Raw genomic sequence first — 25,876 nt, 5'->3', positions numbered from 1 at the left:
TTTAACAATTTACGGAAGGTGAAAAGGTTAGGTTCTAAAGTTTAAATCGTTTATATTTATTTGAGCCACAAACAATTCAGCTTCTTCCCTGGTTCCCTGCCATATAACAAAGAGGTCGTCAATGAACATGAGCCAAAACTTCACCTTGGTTGACATTGTATCACCGTGGTTCTCTATGAGGACTAGCTTCTCCCATTTGCCCATATGAAGGCACGCATAACTTGGGGAGAAGCTAGCCCCCATGGCCACTCCCTGAATCTGGCAGTACAGCAAGTGATTAAACATGAAGATGTTATTATAGAGGCAAAATTCAATCATGGCCAGGAGCATTTCATTGTGTTGTTTGTAAATTATTTCTCTTGTCGTTAAATAGTACTTCACTGCCTGGATACCATCCTCATGAGATATACTCGTGTATAATGATGACACATCCAGTGCCATTAGTATATAGTCAGATTTCCATGCAAAGTCTTTGACTTTATTTATAAAGTCACTCGTGTCTCTTACATAAGAGGGCGAAGATTTGACATAGTCTTGCAAAAAATAGTCAACGTATACGGATGTCTTTTCCAAAATGCTATTCCTGGCACTGATTATAGGACGTCCAGGAGGTGCTTTGTTGTCCTTATGAATTTGTGGGATGAAATATATCGTGGGTACAACCGGATTGTCATTTTTCAAATATTTGTACTCTTTCTCACTTATCAGTTGCTTGTTGCGCCAACTTGATAGTTTTTTATAGTAAGTTAGATACATTTCTTTTAATGTTTTAACATCCGTGTGTGTGTAGCATTGTCTGTCATTCAATTGGCTCATAGCCTCCTTTGTATAATCTTCATGTGCCCATAGGACTATGTTTCCGCCCATGTCGTTGTTCCTTATTACGACATCTTTGTTATTTTTTAATTTTTTCATTAATTGAAAATACTTCTGGTCCTGATTGCGGTGCTTTTGAGTGGTCATCCCGATTTTTTTTATTGATTTTTTTTGATTTTGTTAGTGATTACTTCGTGAAAAGTGTCAATGGAATCGTGTAACATGATGGGACAAAATTTGGATTTCTGCTTGAAATTGGTCAGTCCCGCTCCTCTAGTAAACGTGTTTACATTTTGCGGGACAACAATTCCAACTGGATCATTCTCTTGATTCCACATATCTTCAAGTTCAGCAAGTGTGTTGGATCCCGGGGGTGTAGATTCAATCGGAGGATCGACCTGATCGCCAGCTTCAATTTGTTTCTTTTTGATTGCATATAATTTCTTTAATTTCAATTTCCTTATTCCCTTATATACATCCATCCGGACGTTAGGGTAATCAAAGTTGTTGGGTGGGCAATATCACAAGCCAAGACCTAAAGTGTTTTCTTCGTCTTTTGTTAGCGTTACTTTAGAAAGATTTACCACTGTTTGTGTTACTTTTTTCTGCAATAGTTCCTTTTCTTTCTTTGGAGATTTTGATTTCCGTCTTGCTGCTTTGCGTCTCTGTTTGCGTTTGACATTTGCCCGCTTCCGTTTGTCTGTGATATATATAGATGTGGACTCTCGGACCATGTGCTGCTTGACATCCATATGCAGCACAATAGACTGAGGCCTTGCCCGCTTTGGAATCTGAACTTGTGGTGGCCGACTAAGCAAGACGTCTTGCTTAGTCGACCACCACAAGTTTTGCCCTTTGAGAGGATTCACCACAATACTTACAATATAACACTGGCTCAATGAACTCCTTGGGAGTCCCCTGGGAAGCTTATAAGGCGGTCACTAGAGATAGGATTATAGCCACAATGACATATTTGAAGAAAGCATGGAAACAGGCCTTCTGATCATGAGCATGCAACACAGATAGTACAACAGAAACTAAGGAATGATGCTACTGAGGCAAATTCCAACAAATGCAGGTAGACAAAGCCAGAACATTTGGCAGGTTCTCCCAATATCATTATGGTAATAAATCTGGTAAATTTCTGCATTGGGTGACGTGAATGAGGTACATAGCCACAATCAATCAATCACTACATTTGTAGAGCGCACTACTTACCCATGAGGGTCTCTAGGCGCTAGGGGGGGGCGGGGAGGGGTTGCTGCTACTGCTCCAACAGCCAGGTCATGAGGAGTCTCCTGAAGGCCAACAGGTCCTGAGTCTGTCGTGGGCGGATAGGGAAGGTGTTCAAGGTATTAGCGGCAAGGTGGGAGAATGATCTGCCGCCGGCTGTCAGGTGGGCTGTGATGTGGCTGTGGCGGGGGCTGTCGAGGACGAGACGTGCAGAGGCGTTCTGTATGCGTTGAAGTCGTTTCTGGAGTTTGGCTGAGGTTCCTGAGTAGAGAGCGTTGTCGTAGTCCAGTCTGCTGCGGACGAGGTCCTGGGTGACTGTCCTTCTGGTTCCGCTGGAGATCCATTTGTAGATCTTGCGGAGCATGCGGATGGTGTTGAAGCAGGAGGAGGAGACCGCGTTTACTTGCTAGGTCATTGTCAGCCCTGAGTCCAGGATAACCCCCATGTTGCGTACGTGGTCAGTGGGCATCGGTGCAGCTCCCACTGCGGCCGTCCACCATGAGTCATCCCAGGCGGAGGGGGTGGAACCGATGATGAGGACCTCCGTCTTGTCCGAGTTCAGTTTCTGGCAGCTGTTCATCATCCATTCGGCGATGGCTTTCATTCCTTCGTGGAGTTTGGATTTGGCGGCGGTGGGGGCCTTGGTGAGGGAGAGGATCAGCTGGGTGTCGTTGGCATATGAGATCATGTTTTTTAGCCCTGGGGAGGCGGTCGGTACTCTATGCAGTACTCTGAAAGCCATAATTTTGAACAGTACTATAAATCACTCTTTGCGGACCCCATGTCCCTGCCACCAGAGAACCTACATAGCCAGTATCCATATCCCGCACCTTACTGCTGACCAGTGGATCATCTTGGATGAACGACTTGCTATAGATGAGATCATAGTTGCCATCTCCCAACTATCGAAAGGTACATCACTGGAACATAATGGTCTGCTGATGGAGTTCTTTAATTGCCTCCCTGATGCACTGGCCCAACCACTGCTCGATCTATACTCTGAAGCCAGAAAAATAGGTGGCCTTATGATTGACATTGAAGAGTCATCCACACACCAATAAACCTACCCACCCCAGTGTCTCCTATAGGGCGATTTCTTTAATGGGTTATTAATTAAAGATTTTATCCAAAATACTAACTATGCGACTTGCTAAGTTACTGACTTGGTTACTATTGTGCAGAGTGGCTTAGAGCCACACTGATCAACCAGGCAGTATATCATGCCATCTTCAAGGCTCAGGTATTGAAGGATTTGAATAGGCCTTTATTAGCCCTTCATGGAATTATCTTTTTCCTCTTTTGGAGTATTTGGCCCTCATATTCTGTCTTTTGTTAAATTAAAATATAATACACTGATGGAGTGAGTTATGCTGGGAGGATTCCCCTCTAAGCCATTTGAACTGATAAGAGGCACGAAGAAGGGGTGCCACTGGCGCCCCTGCTCTTTGCCATGATGGGTGAACCCTTTGCTCCATTATTCAGAGAACAAACCTGCATTACTGGTTTCAGATGGTCTAGGGAAATTAAGAATACGGTCTCACTATATGCAGATTAAATTTTGCTGTACATAGGCAATCCTGAGGTGTCTGGCCTCATGAGCATATATTCACCTAATTAATTTGGAAAGTTCTCTGGTTTGGGTGTAAATTGGAGCAAAACCAGACTATTTCCACTTAGTCAAATGGCTTAATCGGAAACATGGATGGACTAAGCAGGAATAGTCATTACTAGAACTCGTTTTAAATATCTGGGAGTAGACATTGTGGTCAATTTGGCCCAGACTAGGTCTATGAACATTGCACCCTAGATCGAAAATACTTGCAGGGGTACCCTCCAGTACTCTGCTCTTCCCATATCATTAATAGGACGGGTAGCTGTCAGTATGATTAATCTCCTTAAAAAAAGATATACGTACTAAGAAAACTACCCGTTTTTTACACCTAATACTACCCTTCCTTATCTCATGAGACAATTGAAAGCGTTGATATTGAGTTGTGTGGTCCTCCTCAGGTGGACTTTAATTAATTCTGCAGATTGACGTGTGACAGGGGACTCTCTATGATTGATCCAGTTTCATACAATAGGGGTGCCCACCTACTAGTGATTGTTGACAGGAGCTATGGATCTGCTGCAGTTCCGGCATTTGGCTGGTGATGTGAGCATAGGGAAGTGACCCCCTATTCTTTACTTATATAGCGGAGAATGATTGCTTGGAAAATACCTCCGCACACCCCCTCCACCTCAAAACTAAGTCTACCCTAGCTACATGGAAAATCTCACTTGAGTAAAGAAAATAGAACACACATTTAAACGGGGAAATTCCCTTGTGAGGGGAACAAGCTTCCACAAGTTAAGGCTCTGTAGGGCTTCAGAGCATGGGACTGACTAGGATTATCATCTCTATGGAACATAATTAAATTTCACACTGTGAAATCGTTCGAGGGCATACAAACGGACGTTAGTTTAGAGCACTCCCAATTATTTTCAATACTTAGCATAATGCCCTTATGTCGTTTCTAATACCTAATGCAGATTTCATCCGCTAGAGGTGAAACTAGCCATTTCTCAATTAGCTGCACCTGGCCGTATCTTAACCAGATGTAAATCTCTAGTAATCAATACACCTAATACTTTTCCCGATTTAAAAGATACATGGGAACAAATGTCCCTTGGCAGATGTAGAATGACTTTTCACTTATGGCCACACTGAATCTGCCATATCAGTAAGTTTTTGCCTGATTCAATTTATATACTTCCATCATATATTATTTCCCTCCTAGCATATTTGACATGTGAATAGAAGCCCTGAAACCACGTGTGTTATATGTAAGACCGAGCAGGAGACTTTTTGGATGTTGTATGGGGCTTTAGGGTTTTTGACCATTTGGGACAGCCATACAAGACACAATGGGTGTGATTCTGGGTTGCCCACTTGATTTAACTCCCAAAATCAGACTGTTAATATTGTAGATGATGAGAGATTCACAAATACTGAAAAAATACTCTTGCTATTGGGACTTGTAACTGGAAAGATAGGCATATCCCAGCATTTGGTGACAGCCGCACGACTAAGTGTTACAAAGTGGAAAACCAATATTGACATGTGGTGCGTGTGGGAGAGCATATATAAGGCGCAAGGATGCCACCACAAGCCCACCAAAATATGGGAACATTTGCTGCAACACAAAAGCAGTGCTGTAGTAGAACTATAATAATATGCAATGCGTCTGCTGGGTTGAGTTCTATATGTAATAGATAAATATCGAGGACCCCCTGAGTACAAAAAATCTCTAGGATTCCTAGGTCAGGGAAAAACAATTGATCAATAAGTAGCAACCTAGGCAATCATGGTACACATTTGAAAAATTCTATTTGAAAGTTAAAAACGAAAAAATGGGCTACCAATCAATTCAAATTATGATATTTATTTGCTCATACATTTAGAAAATTAACACACAATTATATGTACATAAAATAGATAAAAAAGCAATAAAGTATGATAAAAAGTTTGTGAACATCATAAATAATACACAAATCATTTATACACAATTCATATAAAACAATTGAAATGGCCTAATGGTTCTCGACGCGCGTTTCGGCGACCAGCGCCTTCTTCTGGAGAAGCCAAAAATGTTATACAACGATATATATAAGATGGAAGTTGGGCTGCCTCAAATAATTGCTATTTTTTTATATATAAGGCAGTTCGTTTGTCTGGTCAGAGATATTCACAACGGCAGTTAAGCAGACACGTGAATTGATGTTTATGTTGAATATCAGGATGGAAGCACGAGTTTTCTCTGATGTGGAGGTTTATGTTTAAAAATATAATCGTTCTTTAGAGCCGTATCTGGTAAAATGGAATGTAAATATCTCGCCTTCAGCACTCTAGGATAGGAATACTGGGAACAAAGTACGTATCTGATCGTCCCTGATAAATTGGGTAACAAGATATGCGTTTCTCGCCGTGGGCACTCAGGGGTAGGGACACCTGGTATGATTTGTGTATATGATGGTCCCTGTCTAAATGTGTTGCTGCTCCTGATATGGAGGATTCCCTTCTTTTGGTTTCCTGACGGGGCTTTCACGTTGATGTACGTAGAAGCTTAAACAACGGACGGCGAGAAACGGGTTCACGGCGATTCCAATCGTCAAGGGGCGGTGTATCAGGAGCAGCCTCCGACATCTATGACGGGAATCACCGTAGGATGCTAGCTAACCTTCGCCCGACAGTTGCCTTCTGGACCAAGCTCCCGCTCGCCCCGATAGGACGGATAGCACTAGCCAAAATGGTAATGCTCCCCCGGCTCCTCTACCATTTCACCAACCTACCGGTGGTACCGCCGAAGTCCTTCTTCCGAGACCTCAACTCCCTCCTGGGCAGCCTGGTCTGGGGCTCGGGCCGGCACAGAGTGGCCCTGAAAAGCATCCAACTCCCCACGACGCAAGGGGGGCTAGGGGCTCCCTCCTTCGAGTCATATTTCCTAGCGGCGCAGCTCCAATGGTTATCATATTGGACGGCGGACCGATACACCCAGGAAGCCTGTACCCCGACTGGTAGAATTACAAACCCGGAGCTTCTCTGTCTTCTCCTTCCGGGCACCAAACCACGGCGTACATATCCCCTTCAGGTTGCGATAGCGCGTCAATGCATAATGCGGGTCCATCGAATCTCCCCCAGAAGGGTTCCGTACTCCCCGTCGCTGCCGCTCGTTGGCTGCCCCAGACGGAACTCTATTTCTCGGCTCCTATGTTAGCCGAGTGGACTCGCTGCGGCATCACGGACATGGAGTCGCTCTTTGAGGACGGTCAGCTGAAGTCGTTCGGCCGGCTGGCCGCCGAGTATGCACTCCCCCAGGTCAATTCCTCAATCACCGACGGCTACTTGAGGGCTTTCGTCCTTACCACAATCTCCAGTCCGGCGAACCTGACACGCATCCAGTCATACACACTATCCTACGCATGGGTGTAGGGCGACACTTAGTCACTTGGCTCTATAAATCGATCCAAGAACTCTCGCAAGCCTCACTGGCGACCCTACGGGCCAAGTGGGAGGAAGATTTCGGACGTGCTTTACACGACTCGGAGTGGACCAAGGCACTCGAGGCCCCAAAACGAGTCTCTAGGAACGCCCGTTTCAAAAACATTCAATATTACATACTACACAGGGCATACCTCACGCCAGCGCGACTGCAACAGTTCTAACCCACGACAACATTCCTGTGCCCTAGATGTCATTCCTCCACTGCGGACTTTCGACACATGTTTTGGAGCTGCCCCAACCTCCACTCCCTGTGGCAGACGGTACATGACACACTGACGGAACTCACAGGCCTCACGACCCTGACCTCTTGGGAGGCTAGTGCACTGGGCATCTTTCACATTACCAAACGGGCCCCAGCACACAGGCGCTTTGTGTCCTTAGCACTACTGTTGGCGAAACGATGCATAGTTATGCATTGGCGATCCCCGGAGGGCCCCCCCATAGCGGCATGGTCGGGGGCGGTTTGTAAGTGGGCGGCAGCCGAGGAAGATGCCCTCCGAGAGGAAGAAGCTAAGGGCGCGCGTAAGCATCCCATTTCGATGGACTGGGCCATGCTCCTCCACAGCTTCCGGCAATCCCTGCGCGCTGATGCCCCACCCACGCCAACCCCCATTCCCCCCCCCCCGTCCGCCCGTCCGGGCGCACCCACGACTCCTAGCTGACTCCCGTACTGCCAGCGCCAGGTCCCGACGCCGCGTGCCCTCTTAGAGACATCGACCCCCCCCCTCCCCCATGCCGATAGCCATGCTGCCCCACACATGGGACGACCTCGCCTACTGACTGCACTGCCACAATGTGAATGAATGTTGTGAATCCCCCCCTGTAGCCCATCGCCCGACACCCGTCCCTTCTAGCTACGCTCCTGCCATTGCCAACATGCTCCCCCCACAGTTTTGTCCCCCCAGTTGCACGACACCACCACTATTCGACCTGCACAGGCCCTGTCCCAACGACCCCCACAGCAGGGACTTCTACGACTACTGTTCCTCTTTGTCCCCCCAGGTGGGGTTCACTGCCTGCATCCCTGCTCACTTACCAGTTTGAAAAGCCTTTGTTGTTCAGTGGATGAAATGCCACATTGCCTAGTTTTATATGCAGAAAAGTTGCGTGATTGGCTGACCACGGCTGAATGTTGACGCCGCGCCAGCAGATGATTCCTCCAACTTTATGCTTGCTAATGCAACAATAAAAACAAGTTTAAAAAAAATAAATAAATCAGGAGCAGCCTATCCTAGAGTGCTGAAGGCGAGATATTTACATTCCATTTGACCAGATACGGCTCTAAAGAACGATTATATTTTTAAACATAAACCTCCACATCAGAGAAAACTCGTGCTTCCATCCTGATATTCAACATAAACATCAATTCACGTGTCTGCTTAACTGCCGTTGTGAATATCTCTGACCAGACAAACGAACTGCCTTATATATAAAAAAAATAGCAATTATTTGAGGCAGCCCAACTTCCATCTTATATATATCGTTGTATAACATTTTTGGCTTCTCCAGAAGAAGGCGCTGGTCGCCGAAACGCGCGTCGAGAACCATTAGGCCATTTCAATTGTTTTATATGAATTGTGTATAAATGATTTGTGTATTATTTATGATGTTCACAAACTTTTTATCATACTTTATTGCTTTTTTATCTATTTTATGTACATATAATTGTGTGTTAATTTTCTAAATGTATGAGCAAATAAATATCATAATTTGAATTGATTGGTAGCCCATTTTTTCGTTTTTAACTTTCAAATAGAATTTTTCAAATGTGTACCATGATTGCCTAGGTTGCTACTTATTGATCAATTGAGTTCTATATGTGACAGATATTGAGGTGGTGGTGAGGAGCTATAATGATGAGATACATAGAATGCTTATGTTTCAAACGGGGATACCTTGGTGTTGAACAGAAGGAGCTGTAAATGTTTCAGTTGTTTCAGTCTTGAAAATGCCATCAAAAAGAACGTGTAAAACAAGCATTTACAATGCAATGGTCTCAGCATTATTAAAGGTAGAGCTATTGTCATTGCTCATAATTTTTTTTTATCATAAATAAATGGCATTGTCATTTACATTGCCAATAGCTTAATCGTTAAATAAATGGCATTGTCCTTTACAATGCCAATAGCTTAATAGCTCGCAAATGCATGACCTATTGCATTTACACCCACACAGAGCCACACACACAAAGCCACCCACACACAAATACAGAGCCACCCACACATGGCGACACACACACACACACACACACAGAGCCACACACAGAGCCACACACAGAGCCACACACAGAGCCACACACACACACACACACACACACAGCCACACTCAGAGCCACACACGCACACTCAGAGCCACACACGCACACTCAGAGCCACACACGCACACCCAGAGCCACACACGCACACCCAGAGCCACACACACACACCCAGAGCCACACACACACACACCCACCCAGAGCCACACACACACACACCCACCACAGCGTTACCCTGTGTGTGCCCCAACCTGTATTAGTTTTGCTTTTGCAGCCATTGTGTTGTTGTTGTGACTCCGAGCCCGCCCCCTCCACCTCGCTCCCACCTCCCAGCTGATCCTCCCTCGCCCCTCCCCTTCCTCTATCCTCATATGACAGATGTTCCCGCGCGCAGCGTTCACGCGCAGCGGACGCGCCCTATGCGCGCCGAAGGTGCGCCAAAGGTAAGCCCGTCTACGCCCGTCCGCGCCCGGACCGCGCCCAGCGCCAGACCCCTGGCCCACGCATTTCCCACTCCGCTCGCATTACCTATGACGCCGCAACCCTCTCAGCCCTTAACCCCGGCCGACTCCCTAACTGCTACTAAGCCGCACCAGGCCACACCCATGGACCCTCGCCTGCCACTCCTGCAAATTCGCCTGCACCAGGACCCACACCAAACCCACTAACTCCAAAAACAGCCCCGACACTAACCACCTGAAGTGCATCCTTCCGCTCAGTCCACAGACACGCCACTGAACTCTGGGACCTACTCAACACTGCATCACCGGACGTCGCCTTCCTAACAGAAACCTGGATGAACACCTCATCAGCGCCCGACATCGCCATAGCCATCCCGGACACTTACAAAATCATCCGTAAAGACCGCACCAACCAAACAGGAGGAGGCATCGCCATCGTCCATAAGAACACCATCCAAATCACGACCAGCTCCGATGATAACCTCGCTACCGCCGAACACCTTCACTTCCAAATCCACACCGACCCCAGGACCACACTCAGAGGTACCCTCATCTACAGACCACCAGGTACCCGCACATAATTCAACGTAAATATCACTGACTTCGTCAGCCCACATGCCCTCACCTCCGAAAACTACATCCTACTGGGAGACCTCAACTTCCACCTGGAAAAGAACAACCACAGCAACACCACCACCCTTCTGGACAACCTGGCCAATCTCGGACTCAAACAACTTGTCGACACCCCCACCCACCTTGCCGGACACACACTCGACCCTATCTTCACCTCCAGCAAATACATCTCCTTCGATCACACCAACGCTCTCCATTGGACGGACCACAGCTGCGTTCACTTCAGCTACAAAAAGACCTCGACTCACAACCCCCCACAACCCATTCCTCGAAGAAACTGGAATAAAATCACCACCGACCAACTTTCCACATCGCTTAACAAAAACCCTCCTGCCATACCTTCGGACCCAAACAAAGCTGCCTCCAACCTCACACAATGGATCACCCACAGCGCTGACGAAGTAGCACCCTTGAAAATCCACCAGAGCAAACAAAATAGCAAAAAAGCCCCCTGGTTCAACGATGACCTCAAGAAATCCAAGAAGTTGTGTCGTACCCTCGAGAAAACCTGGAGAAAAAACCCAACCACTGACAACCTGACCACCCTCAAGGACGCCACTCGCAAACACCACCAATTGATCCGATCCACTAAGAAATCGGCATTGAAGGATCGGCTCGACAACAACGCCCACAACAGCAAAGAACTATTCAACATCGTCAAAGAATTTACCAACCCCACCGCCGGCACCAACAACATCACTCCCTCCCAAGACCTCTGCGACTCTTTATCCTCTTTCTTCCACAACAAAATCGCCGACATACATAACAGCTTTGAAAACCAGCCCGAAGAACAATCCACTCCACCCACTCCCGAACCTAAACAACACCCTCACAACCTCTGCGCCTGGAACCCAATCACCACTGAAGACACCATCCGCCTGATGAACTCCATCCACTCAGGATCGCCTACCGACCCATGTCCCCACCACATTTTGAACAAAGCAGACTCCATCATCGCAGCCCATCTCCGCGATATCATCAACTGTTCCTTCAACTCCGCTACCTTCCCAGAAAGCTGGAAACATGCCGAACTCAGCGCCCTTCTGAAGAAACCCACAGCAGACCCCACCGAACTTAAGAACTACCGCCCCATCTCGCTCCTCCCATTCCCTGCCAAAGTCATTGAGAAAGCCGTCAACAGTCAGCTCGCCGCCTTCCTTGAATCCAATAATTCCCTCGACCCCTCACAGTCCGGCTTCCGAGCCAAACACAGCACTGAAACTGCCCTCATCGCAGCTACTGACGACATCCGAACGCTACTGGACAACGGAGAAACAGCTGCCCTCATCCTACTTGACCTCTCCGCCGCCTTCGACACAGTCGGTCATAGCACCCTCATACAACGCCTCAGCAACGTCGGAATACAAGGAAAAGCTTTGGACTGGATCATCTCGTTCCTCACCGGAAGAACCCAGAGAGTCCGCCTCCCACCATTCAAATCAGACGCCACCGAAGTCATCTGCGGCGTACCACAAGGATCTTCACTCAGTCCCACCCTCTTCAACGTTTACATGAGCCCCCTCGCATCCATCGCACGACAACACAACCTCAACATCATCTCCTATGCAGACGACACCCAGCTGATCCTCTCCCTCACCAAAGACCCAAACCCCGCCAAAACCAATCTACACGAAGGAATGAAAGAAGTAGCCGAATGGATGAAGAACAGCCGCCTAAAACTAAACTCGGACAAAACGGAAGTCCTCATCCTAGGATCATCCCCCTCTGCCTGGGACGACTCATGGTGGCCACCGGCACTGGGTACAGCACCCATACCCACAGATCACGCACGTAACCTGGGCTTCATCCTGGACTCCTCCCTCTCGATGACCAGACAAGTCAACGCCGTCTCATCCTCATGCTTCAACATCCTTCGCATGCTCAAAAAAATCTTCCGTTGGATCCCCTCCGAAACAAGAAAGACAGTCACCCACGCACTGGTCACTAGCCGACTGGATTATGGAAATAGCCTCTACGCCGGAACCACAGCCAAACTACAGAAAAAACTCCAACGCATCCAAAACGCCTCAGCCAGACTCATACTGGACATCCCCCGTCAAGCCCACATTTCCGGTCACCTGAAAGACCTCCACTGGCTCCCCGTCAACAAGAGAATAACGTTCCGTCTCCTCACCCACGCACACAAAGCCCTCTACCACATAGGACCCGAATGCCTCAACACACGAATGTCCTTCTACACACCCACTCGCCAACTTCGATCATCCAATCAAGCCCTCGCCGCAATTCCTCGCATCCATAGATCCACCATGGGAGGAAGGTCCTTCTCCTACTTAGCAGCCAAGACCTGGAATTCTCTCCCCACTCACCTCCGCCTTACAAAGAACCACCTCTCCTTCAGAAAGCGGCTGAAAACCTGGCTATTCGATAAGTAATGCTCTCTCCCTCCCTCAAGCGCCTTGAGACCCTCTGGGTGAGTAGTGCGCTATACAAATGCCGAACTTGAACTTGAACCCAGAGCCACACACACACACAGCCAGAGCCACACACACACAGCCAGAGCCACACACACACAGCCAGAGCCACACACACACAGCCAGAGCCACACACACACACACCCAGAGCCACACACACACACACACACACACACACACACACACACACACACACACACACACACACACCCAGAGCCACACACACACCCACCCAGAGCCACACACACACCCACCCAGATCCACACACACCCACCCAGATCCACACACACCCACCCAGATCCACACACACCCACCCAGAGCCACACACACACACCCACCCAGAGCCCACACCCACCCACCCAGAGCCACACACCCACCCACCCAGAGCCACACACCCACCCACCCAGAGCCACACACACACCCACCCAGAGCCACACATACCCACCCAGAGCCACACACACACCCACCCAGAGCCACCCACCCACCCAGAGCCACACACCCACCCAGAGCCACACACACACACCCAGAGCCACACACACACACACACACACACCCAGAGCCACACACACACACACACCCAGAGCCACACACACACACACACACACCCAGAGCCACACACACACACACCCAGAGCCACACACACACACACACACCCCCAGAGCCACACACAGGAGAGCAAGCACAGCGAGGTTGCATAATGTTTCGCGACTAAACGCTTGCAAAACGTATTTTATTGTCAGGGAAAGACAACAGAAGATGTCAGGAATCAAATTGGCCTAGCTCCATGGGGAATATTCCAATGCCTGCTTCAAGGGGAAAAAATCATTGGGCATCTAGTTAGATAATCATGTATTCTTTGACACGCAAGTAAAAGGTTCCGTTTTTTCTAGAAAATAATTTAGGATGGTACTGTCCTACCTGCCAACAATGTCACACCCACGCAAAAGCAGCCAATATGTTGTGTAACTGAACTACTGCAGTCTTTATTTCGATCTTTGTTGGGCTATTAAAACAATTGAAAAGCACACAATTTTGCTGTTACGGGTCATATAGGAACTGGATATATCACGTTTCTGAAGCCAGGAAGCTGCTGCACTTGCTTCCGGTTTAAAGGAAACCCTTTTGTCCTCTTTTTTAAAGTCCTCTGCCTCGAGAACAAGCTTCATAACGTAATCGAAAGTACACCCCTAGCTTAAAGCTTTACCAATGCCAATAGCTTAATAGCTCGCAAATGCATGACCTATTGCATTTACACCCACACAGAGCCACACACAAACCACCCACACACACATACAGAGCCACCCACACATGGCGACACACACACACACAGAGCCACACACAGAGCCACAGACACAGAGCCACACACACACCCAGAGCCACACACACACACCCAGAGCCACACACACACACCCAGAGCCACACACACACACACACACACACCCAGAGCCACACACACACACACACACACACACACCCAGAGCCACACACACACACACACCCACCCACCCAGAGCCACACACACACACACACCCCACCAGAGCCACACACACACACACACCCACCCAGAGCCACACACACACACCCACCCAGAGCCACACACACACAGCCAGAGCCACACACAAACAGCCAGAGCCACACACCCACAGCCAGAGCCACGCACCCACAGCCAGAGCCACGCACACACACCCAGAGCCACACACACACACCCAGAGCCACACACACACACCCAGAGTCACACACACACACCCAGAGTCACACACACACACACCCAGAGTCACACACACACACACCCAGAGTCACACACACACACACCCAGAGTCACACACACACACCCAGAGCCACACACACCCACCCAGAGCCACACACACACACACCCAGAGCCACACACACACCCAGAGCCACACACACACAGCCAGAGCCACACACCCACAGCCACACACACACACACCCAGAGCCACACACACACACACACAGAGCCACACACACACACACCCAGAGCCACACACACACACACACCCAGAGCCACACACACACACACACACACACACCCAGAGCCACACACACACACACACACACCCACACACACCCAGAGCCACACACACACCCACCCAGATCCACACACACACACCCACCCAGATCCACACCCACCCACCCAGAGCCACACACACACCCACCCAGAGCCACACACACACCCACCCAGAGCCACACACACACCCACCCAGAGCCACACACACACCCACCCAGAGCCACACACCCACCCAGAGCCACACACCCACCCAGAGCCACACACCCACCCAGAGCCACACACACACACACACACACACACCCAGAGCCACACACACACACCCAGAGCCACACACACACACACACACACCCAGAGCCACACACACACACCCAGAGCCACACACAGGAGAGCAAGCACAGCGAGGTTGCATAATGTTTCGTGACTAAACGCTTGCAAAACGTATTTTATTGTCGGGGAAAGACCCCAGAAGATGTCAGGAATCAAATTGGCCTAGCTCCATGGGGAATATTCCAATGCCTGCTTCAAAGGGAAAAAATCATTGGGCATCTAGTTAGATAATCATGTATTCTTTGACACGCAAGTAAAAGGTTCAGTTTTTTCTAGAAAATAATTTAGGATGGTACTGTCCTACCTGCCAACATAATGTCACACCCATGCAAAAGCAGCCAATATGTTGTGAAAACTGAACTACTGCAGTCTTTATTTCGGTCTTTGTTGGGCTATTAAAACAATTGAAAAGCACACAATGTTGCTGTTAAGGGTCATATAGGAACTGGATATATCACGTTTCTGAAGCCAGGAAGCTGCTGCACTTGCTTCCGGTTTAAAGGAAATCCTTTTTTCCTCTTTTTTAAAGTCCTCTGCCTCGAGAACAAGCTGCACAACGTAATCGAAAGTACACCCCTAGCTTAAAGCTTTACTCAGCATAAACTGGTAACAAGTCCCCTTTACAACAAAGATTAATTAACTTCCCAAAGTGGAGAAAGCTAAAGCGTATTAGGATGTGGGATGTTATGCTGTATACACACATCCAATTGCTTCACGGTTTTACAATTCTGCATGTGTGAAGGATGATTATATAGCTCTCTTTGAGACCGTGTCTTTAGCTACGAGTGACAAGCCATGTTTTTAATTTATTTAATGTTAGAGAAGCCTCCTCTGTTATGTTGTGGTTAATGAACTGGCAGCCTATTCAATATTGCGATTGTCTTAATCCACAATAAAACAATTCAAATTTAAAAAAAACTAAGAAGCATTCCGTTAGCAAATAACGTGAACAAAAGAAATAATGGATGCTAGTCATCACTTTGCATCCTCATTTGTGATAACAAACGAACATTAAGGCCATGTTAACTGGCAGAGAAGTTATAGACATGCCATACTTGGCTGCGAGAAGTGTATGTACTCTTTTAGCCTTCTTTCTAGGGTGAAGTGTCTTGGAGAATGGATGCTGACGAGTTAGATTTCGGAGCCTGGAGAACGGATAACTACACTGCGTTTTGCTGGACTTGGGGGCAGGGAGTGCAACCTTTTCCTTAAGGAAAGTCTAAGTAATCGACTCTGGTGTTCACAAGTAGTCTGGGGGGAGGGGGTGGGGGTGGGGGGGTAGCGTGCAGAAGCAAACCGACTGTACTGAGAAAGCCATGTGCTTCACGACAGCCGTAGATGGACTGGCAGTTCCCTTACATTCCAGTAACATCCTGCTCCTTAACCCTAAACAACTCTTAAAAGCTGACGGATCCCATCTGGGCCGCTCGCCTGCCAAGAAATTCTCATGGCTTCTAAAGCCGAAAGCCCTGTAGGGGCCGTCGAGGCTCGGATATTGTAAACCCACACCCCCAGACTCCCACGGCTAATGCACCTCATAGCAAAATAACCACAACACATTAAAGAGTGGACCTTTCCGAGAGAGATGCCCATGAGTGTCAAGAGAGAGGGCCACCTCAGCGGGTTTCGGGGCACTGCATCCACGAGGAAGCGCTAACCTCGGAGCCTGCCTGGCAGCAGCTTCCTGGCTCGGTGACCTGCGGAAAGGGCATGCCCTTGCTTTCGGCGCTGCGAGGCGGCCTGTGAGCAACACTCCCACCTCAGGCAGGCAAGACCTCGCTGCAGCTCGGCGCAGTGGTATCCGAGCAGGGCCGTTCCCAGCACGCCGAGCCTCACCGGTCGACAGGGGCAGAGAGGCTCGGCCGGAGCCCAGCGCCCACAGCTGCGCCCTCATTAGTGCCTGGTGCCCAGCGCGCGCTGCCTCGCGGCCCCTCAGAGGTGCGCGAGCGTTCCATGACTGGGTCCTATTACCGAGCCCCGCACAAATCGCGCTGCAGCGAACACAAAAACTGTCAAATACACACTGAGACGAGTGCCGACACCCACCCGGCCACCACCACGTTTAAAGGAGTAAACAAGTAACCGCTTAAAAATAACACTAGTTTATCCATCCGACTGCCCTCATGCGAGGCTGTGAGCTGACCACGGAGTTATCCCCGCACACGACCACTGAGGAAGTGGTCCACAGAGCAGCGCACGCTGTAGGGTTACATGAAAACCAAGGGTGGGCAAGCCCTCAGTTCCCAACTAGCGGAATGACAGCAGCGAACATACCCGTAGTACTGCTGTGTTCCTGCCCCAAGTCAACTAGATGAACACTCATGAACAGAGCAGAATGGGGCAATTGTCCCACTATGTAGGAAACACGGGCTCTTGGCCGTGACTGGTGCAGGTCAGCAGCAGCAGCCTGAGGGCACAAGTGCAGCTCCTACCCGAGCGCCGAGAGGTCAAGCCAGCTGTGCGGAAGGACGGCCGGCGGCGAGCATAAGCCAAAGTGGCCGAGCTGCCCCCATGCCAGGTGTAGGGGGTGAGAGAGCGCCCCTAGCCCGGACCTCAACAGTGCACAGGTGCACAATGGAAAGAACTGAGGCGAAGGGAGCGGCGAAGGGCTCCAGGAGGAAAGAGGAAGCAAACCCGACCCCGACCGGGAAACAATGGCAGAGGAAGAGTGAGTGGCAGCTCTTGCTCCCATGGTCTATTATTATTATTATTATTATTCTGAGTTTTGTATAGCGCCTGGTTACCAAATAGGCATCCCAGCGCTCGCCAGATAATAACGCTACCAAAGAATAATGCAGGGTTAAACAGAAAACAGAAACGTCTTTAAAAGTTTGCGGAACCGGAGAAGACTAGCTTCCGAGCGAAGTTGTAGGGGCAGTGAATTCCACAAAGTGGCCACATTTATCGAAAACCTTCTGCCACCGGTTCTAGCCCTCTTCACCCTCCCGATCTGAAGAAGATGTTGATGGTCGGAGCGAAGAGAGCGAGAAGCCTTGTAAGGCTGAACCATCTCCCCCAGGATAGGTGGGCCTACCCCATGCAGAACTTTATGGGCTATACAGAGTGATTTGAATTTCACCCTGTCCCTAACAGGGAGCCAATGCAGAGCCCTCAGCGCCGGGCATAACACGGAAGAGCTTGTCAAGTTAAGTAAAATAGCGCCGAGCCGGCCACAAAAGAGCTCAAAGCAAAGGGTCACCAGAGCACGGCCCCGGCGGCTCACACAAGCACCCGAGGGCGCCTCACCTACTCCTCGACGCTGCTCAAGTGCTCCCCGTCCTGCTTGTGGCTGCTCATGGTGCAGAGGTCGGCAGCCACTCCCTCCAGAGAGACACAAGCACAACGAGGAAGCACAATTTCTCACAACAAAGCTAAAAAAAAGAAAAAATGGCCGCCGCAAGCTTCCAAAAATGTCTAATTCGAGGGCATGGCTTAAAAGTGGAAAGAACAGCGCGAACACGCCCCCGAATCCGAAAGAGGCAGAGCTTCTTTGGAGGGACGCCTCTCTCCTCCAATGGCTGGCGTCCGTTTAAGAAGCCAGCCAATGGAGGAGAAACAGAGCAGAGAGGCGGGTTTAACTGCCCTACTGAAACTCATTAAATCTACCGACTTCCGGCTGGCAAGCCAGCCGTCGGTCCCTCGACCTAAAAAGAGTCAACCAAATCTGCTTTTGCACATGCACCTTTTTTTTCTCCAAGAGGGCAATATATTTTCTCCTGGAGAAACCCCTTCTCTTATGTCCTCATTGTATATGGGGTGCTCCCATCCTAAAACTATACTGAATTCCGACTTTTGACGGCCCCAAATATTTGTGCCCTTCCAGGGCAGGCTCCCACCTACAAACTTATGAGTTTATGCTGCCTGCTTTTACCAGACCTAAGAATGCCCTTAATGCTGTTGCTAACCTTAAATTTGCGACAGCGTGATTTCTGGTAGGATCTTTGCACTCATACGTATATCTTAAGGAGGTAAAATTTCAATTTGGATTTCCATATAATTTTCGTAAATTCAAACTTAGGTGCTCAAAATGGGCTGAAAATCGGCCCCTTTAAGAGAAGCTGAATGGAGCCTATGTTTTTTTTAAATTATTTTGGTAATGTCACCATTATTAATTTGTGCAAATTTTCAAAATAAAATCCTGACTTTTCATTTTTTTCATAAGTGCAAGGTTTAGGATACTGGTTTTTACTTATCTGTGAATATGTATGTGTTTTCCAGGCTTTACAAAGCAATTTGAAGTACTCCCTCCTACCCAGACGCCTGATTATCAGCAAGAGGTTAGCGCAGTGCCTACATCCAGCCCTCCCCAGTGGAGTCCATTTAAAAGCGCTCGAGACCTATGAAATCATCTTTAAAATCATCGGCACAAAATGGCTGGCCAAGGACTTATTCCTGTACAGGTAAAACTGCTTTTCGAAAGCTCGTGTTTTTTCATCTAAGTGTGGTATGCATTGTTGGAGTTACTTACAAACTTCTCTTTTTCTCCTCAAAGTTCTGGGCTGTTCCCGCTGTTGTCAAATGCCGCCATGTCAGTGAGGCCTGTTCTCCTGGGCCTCTACGAGACTTATTTTCTTCCTCTTCAGAAATCACTGCTGCCGAGTCTGCAGGCCTTCGTAACTGGACTCCTGCCTGGCTTGGAGGAAGGCTCGGAAATTTATGACAGGTAGGATCCATGCATTAAAAGTGCATACTTGAAAAAAAAATTGTCTCTTGTTTGGTTGCCGGGACATCTGCTACAACCAGTTTCAGGCCAAATAATACTTTATTTAACCAACGAGGTGGGGGGGGGGGGGAGAGGGGGAGGGAGGCCTGGGTGGGGGGCGGGGTTTGGGAGGCATTAGAGGAATAGCATGCTCTCCCTGAACTGGTCTGTGGCAATTCCTCAGTAACTAAAGTTGGAAACTCTACTTCCTGGGTTCAATGTTTTGTGATGCCAAATGTTGTATAAATTTCACATTTAGAGCAAAACTATAAGCTCTTGCATTAGAGTTCAGGGTCCCATCGTGACTTGTAGAAATTTGAAAGACAATAGACAACATAAAGGTGCAACATGCATCACCATTTGATCGAGGTTATGAAATTACTTCACCATGTCCATCTAAAAATGGAGTGAACAATCGCTGAGAATAAAGCTCCAGTGATAGGATTGTCCATAGCCAAGCTTAAATCACTTTCCTAGTCTACCACAATTCACTTACGATTCGGAAAAAGGCAGTGAATATACCAAGCGTAAAGATCGCTAAAGATCTCTAGTAAAGAGCCCGGTCTTGGCCCGCTAGTATTGCAGTGTTCTCCCAGCAAGGAGCACAGCCGGATCATGAAGCATGCCACCTTCGTGGGTGAGGGTGTGTGCATCCTAAAAGGGATGCCCCATTGATAGAACACTTACCATTGATTAAAAGTGGGATCCAGTGGCCTAGAGGAACTAAATGCCTTCTGGATTTTGCAAATGTTGTTTTCACCATTTTAATAAGAAAACTGGAATAGCATGTTAGTTTACCGTGCCCTGGTCTTTATCACAACATCCTGCGCTAGGTAAAAATTTTAATACTACGGTATTTTACAATCACTATTGTTTGCCATTAGACCTATTTTCAAATTATATTGATTACCTACACTACATTTTCTGACTGGCAGTTTTGTGTGTTTTTCTGCATTGTAAACATGAGCTTAAAAGTTCCATCATGCAGCAAAACTGGTGTAAATGACAGCAAGGGAAAAAAATCTTAGAGAGATGAGAAAGACCAGTAAAATCTCCCATGACTAGGGAAATACTACTGCTTGAAATAGAGCAAAGGGCATATCTGGACTAGCTGATAGAGGCAGGGAAAGCCACAGTATTAGCATTGAAAGTTTACTGTACAAAGCCGGCACTAAGGCATAAAATATTGACAGGGTTCCAGTGTTGGCAGAAGCTGCCACTCTCCATGATGGAAATGGTGGTTGTGTTTGATGATTTTGCTGCCTAAATGTACCTGTGCATTTCAATACACCCGATGTGTTCACTGATGCCTTCTTTAAAATAATGGAAGGGAAACTGGGGTGTTTGCAATGGAATGGGGATATGCCCCTTATTAAGCTCACTATATAGAACGGTCTAGCATGGAGGACTAGGGTTGCCCAATGTAAGGTATTATTACTTGGACACCAGTTGCATGAAATAAAGTATTGGATTCATCTATAACATTCAGAAACCTTCAGTCAAACTGGATAGATTGGCGATGGGGGAAGCACTCCCACCAGCACTACATTTATGGAGGATTATTGAAAAGTAAGACATCTGCCTAGCACAACAAAAGCGGTGAGCGAGGCCTGGCACTCTACCACAGCAGTGCTTGTTAGGTGGAGAAGGTTAACAAGAGATGCCCCAATAAATGAGGGCCAGTTCTGGCTAGAGACTAAGACATTTGCAATGTTTCCAACACTGTAATCGTATTGGTTTCTCTAAGTCAAATATGTGGCAGGATCAGGGGGAAGCAAATAACTGATGGAAGAATATAGATCTCACAGTCACAGAGATGTTGATACACTTAACTCCATCACGCCCTATTCATACACTCTATCGACTGGCAAGACCTCCCTGAAATCAGTCCTATAGAAAGACGGGTCCTTATTTACCAATTAGTAAATTGAGCCATATCTTCTCTCTACAAGAAACTGGTGAATAATATGCCCAACAGATTGGTCAAACTTGGGAATGGATGGGAAAGGGACGTGAAAACCCTGTTGGATATAGACTTGTAAGCAGCATTGATGTATCCAAAGGAGGTGGCCATTAAAGCCAACCTGTGGTTTATTTAGCTCAAGATACTCATAGGACTTACAAAATGGGCATGATGATGAATAACAAGTCTCTGAAATGTTGGAGGGAAGATGGCTCCTTCCGCTGCACCATATGGAATTGCAGAGTTGTACAGGGAATTCTGGAATTAATTCTTGTCTCGCTTTCTGCAGTGTTGATGGCAAGAGATTCCACTCACGCACCAGTATATAGTACTGGGCATGCTGAACGGTATGGCTAGGACTAGAAAGAAACCACCATTCAGCTCTCTAGGCCTAATAGTTTCTAAGTGGGATATAGTCAGAGAATAGTATAGTATGAACTCCCAGACATGGGACACTCGGTGTATATCTATGGACCAGTGTAAGGGGCAGAAAGGGCATTTTTGAGAGTAGAAACCACACATGAAAATTTAAGAAACTATGTGGTCCATAGATAGCATATTATGAATTTGAATTAAGGACTTCCTGAACACTTGCCCACAATGAGAATTGAACACCCACAAAATTAAATCGGAACTGTTGGGGAGAATGGACTAGCCATGTAAAATGGTTGCCAACTTTTCCCTCCGAAATGACCAAGGTACCTTGTTACCTGAATAACACTGAATGATGACCTGCCGAGATGGACATCTGCTCAAAAACTCTAAATATGTGTGAAAAAACAAATCAGACAAAGTTCTGCTTGCTAAAGATCTTGGGCTGTACATGCCATGCGCAGCCAGAGGGCAAGCATGCACAGCCCTCTCTAAATACAGCAGTCATAGAATAGCACTACCTCATGAATGATACCAGAAATATATGCAAAACCCATGTGCATTGAGACCAAATGTATCTTTCAAATGCCTCTGACCCAGGCTCCAATGTGTCCTTATGAATATATGTATATTCTTTTTCAGGACTGACATTCTGCTTCAGCGGCTATCTTTACAAGTAGGACAAGAGGTGTTATATGGCGCTCTCTGGGGCAGTGTACTGATCAGCTCTTCCATCAGACTTCCTGCCTCTCTCTTTGTCGTCAGCCACATCAATAGAGCATTGCCTGGGAGAAAGCAAAAGTACATTCTAGGATCGGACTATAAACTGGCGGTAAGTCAGGAATGTTGTTGTTATAACTTTAACAGACTGATTTAGCAGATCTGTAATAGATCTTTGTTTTAATATGTTTGTGTTAAATGTTGGGGACCTTCTTCTGCTTTTTGAGTGGTTACAATACTATGACGTTTCAGGGTGAAGCTCTCCGGTCTCACTTTGATTAGCAGCAGTACCATTTTTGCTGTTTTTATTTTCCGCCACCTATGAGATTTGGATGTGCCCCAGTTGCCCCTCCAGTATTTTTTTTCCTTAAAACTATTTTATGTATCTTCTCAAGTAAAGCATGCTGATTGTGACATAGTATAGATACAGTACGTGCCAGGTCAGGGCAGCATTTCACAATGGTGTTTGTCATTAGTGGCAACTTCCACCAGTGCGCCGTACCAGCGTAACCACCCAGCGGGCTTCCAACAGTCTTTTCTAGGACTTGTACAGCTCAGGCGATAATAGACCACTCCAGTGAATCGCCAGTTGCCAGGACTGCTGGAAGTTAATGTTTAGTGTTGTTCAAGACCAACACGCCAGGGGCACCAGATCTTTTCGAATTTTCTTGGGCATCCCCTTGCCCTGTAAACTGACTCTTCAGCTTTCATGCACCAGTCCATGCTGCAAGCCCTGCTCCTCAAGACGCAAGTCCATGCTCCCCCAATGATCATATCTCCTTTGGCTACTGTAAGAGCAATATTACAAAACAGTATGCTGTGTCTCGGAGAGACTGGTCTCAGATCCCCAGGCATATAACCTGTGTGTTGATCTCCCACCACACATTAATAATTCTCGCAACAGTGCTTTGTACCCCTGCCCAAAGGTGTGACAGTACCGTGCATTCCCACACCGTATGCATCAATTTGCCTTCACTATTACATCCGCTATGGCATTTTCTGTAACTGTTTTGCCAATCTTAAAGAGTCAATCTGCATTTTCATTCTCATGTTAAAAAAGATAACTAAATTAGCCGGGAGAGCTACATTGTTGAGGCCCCTTGAATGTCATAATTGCCCACTATTATCCAAGCTAGTCTAATGGTAATCTCTAAAGTTTCAACAAGATAAACTTAACGGTTGCCAATTTTTATAACCAATTCCTGTCTCTTTGCACTGCTCAGAGTTAAAGTTCCTTTGATTGTGAATAACTTTACCTCTGCTAAAAGGATATCACAACTTGATTCGATCGGATTCTTCTTTTTGAGCATTGCTCATGAATATAATAAAAATAGTGGCACTTTCCCAATCCTTCTTTTTATTCCAACCACAGTACAGTTGAAGTTTTGATAAACTCAATACAGAAATAGCATTCATCTTGTCCGAATAGGTTCATAAGACTAGCTGGAAGAAGTTGTACCTCCACTGAACCGAAAGAATATGGGTATTGCTTGACCTGGAGCGCTATTTTGTAGCAGCTAGTCATTTCCAACTTCAAAACGTCATTCAATGTTGGAGAATGGTCCTATGGGCCCAAAGGTTGTACCCAATTAATTTTATATAAAAACAATGAACTCAGGCGATGTCATCAGTATTACTGAATTTAGATTTGAAATGAGAATTGATCATGTCAGGCTTTAGAGAGGGGCTTATGGTGGAAATCTGTGAAGGCACCCAAATGTGAATAATAGCACAGTGTGTGTTATTTAAAGAATTGAAATAAACCTATGGAATGTAAACATAAAGCACTATTTCTGTTTCTTTAAATATCTCAGATTAAGAAGCAGATTTGGTATTGTGTGGTAACATTTGGGTGGCAAGGGATCATAAACAATGCCAAATGTATATTTCAAGATGATTTAATGCATGCATCAACAATATTGGCTAAACGTCACCTGGCTGGGAAGGTCTGACGGAAAAATGGGGGGAGCAAGGGTAAATTAACTGTCAATAAAAGCTTGGCAGAAGTTGAGTTTTGCAGTTCATCCTAATCCTCTGGGCTTGAATCATCTGATGATCCAATGTGTTTGTGTACTCTGACCCTGACTCGCTCCAGAGCACTTAAACAATTTAGTAATTTGCAGGTCACACACTCAATATTACGTAGAGGATAGGTGTGCAGTGTAATTGGACAGGCCATTGGTATCAGCCTTGCCCATGATACTATATCTCTTTTAAGTTACACTATTTGAAATACAAAATAATTGAATCTTTGTGGAATCATCAGTAGCAAGATTCCTAATAATGAATCACTGGAGATCATTGATCAGATGAAAGATAGCACCATCAGTGACGACATAAAAAATGAAATGCATTTTTTATATAGGAAATCTATACTACAGGAAATAAAGTTATGAAAAAAAAACATTTCTAGTTTTGAAACCAGCCAAGGTACTTGTGCTCTGTGTAACAATATATACGAAATGTTTGCTAGTTTACAGCATTTGTTTATGGCAGAAATTGTATACGTGAATTGTACACTCTTGCACCCTCCAGCACACATGCATATGTGCTTAGAAACCTAATGTACCCAGACATATACATTCTCAAGAATGCAGGATACCCATTCTTCTGAACCTGTGCTCACACCAGCGCTCTCTCCTCAGATTCACCCACCGGCCTGCTCAGCACTTCAGAATTTCATTGCTACTGCTTTTCAAGGAAACAGTGCTGACCAGGCCTCTTGTGCAAGGACCTCTGCCAAGCTAAGCTTCAGTGCTAGTTTGCAGCTGCTGAAAAGGCAGGGAAGATGACAGAAGAAGACACAGTAACTGGGCCAGGTTGAGGTATGGGGAGTCTCTATACATGCTAAAACAGAGCATGTTCTTCAACTCTTAGAGGTATTCATCTATTC

The 25,876-nt window shown here is 47.0% G+C and overlaps 1 protein-coding gene across 4 annotated transcripts in view; it reads left to right on the top strand.

Moving 5' to 3' along the window:
• The window catches only part of DOP1B (DOP1 leucine zipper like protein B), a 735,954-nt gene that overhangs the window by 171,177 nt on the left and 538,901 nt on the right, over window positions 1–25,876 (top strand). For all 4 annotated transcript variants that reach the window (XM_078656883.1, XM_078656881.1, XM_078656882.1 and 1 more), the window contains exons 3-5: window positions 19,445–19,626; window positions 19,719–19,889; window positions 22,906–23,095. In XM_078656883.1, coding sequence (XP_078513009.1) covers window positions 19,445–19,626; window positions 19,719–19,889; window positions 22,906–23,095 — 543 coding nt within the window. The remainder of the gene's footprint in view (window positions 1–19,444; window positions 19,627–19,718; window positions 19,890–22,905; window positions 23,096–25,876) is intronic.

This window comes from Lissotriton helveticus, chromosome 8 (genome assembly GCF_964261635.1).
Source record: "Lissotriton helveticus chromosome 8, aLisHel1.1, whole genome shotgun sequence".
NCBI classification, from domain to species: domain Eukaryota; kingdom Metazoa; phylum Chordata; class Amphibia; order Caudata; family Salamandridae; genus Lissotriton; species Lissotriton helveticus.
The sequence above is the reverse complement of the archived record's forward strand: the minus strand, read 5'-3'. Positions and strand labels throughout refer to the sequence as shown.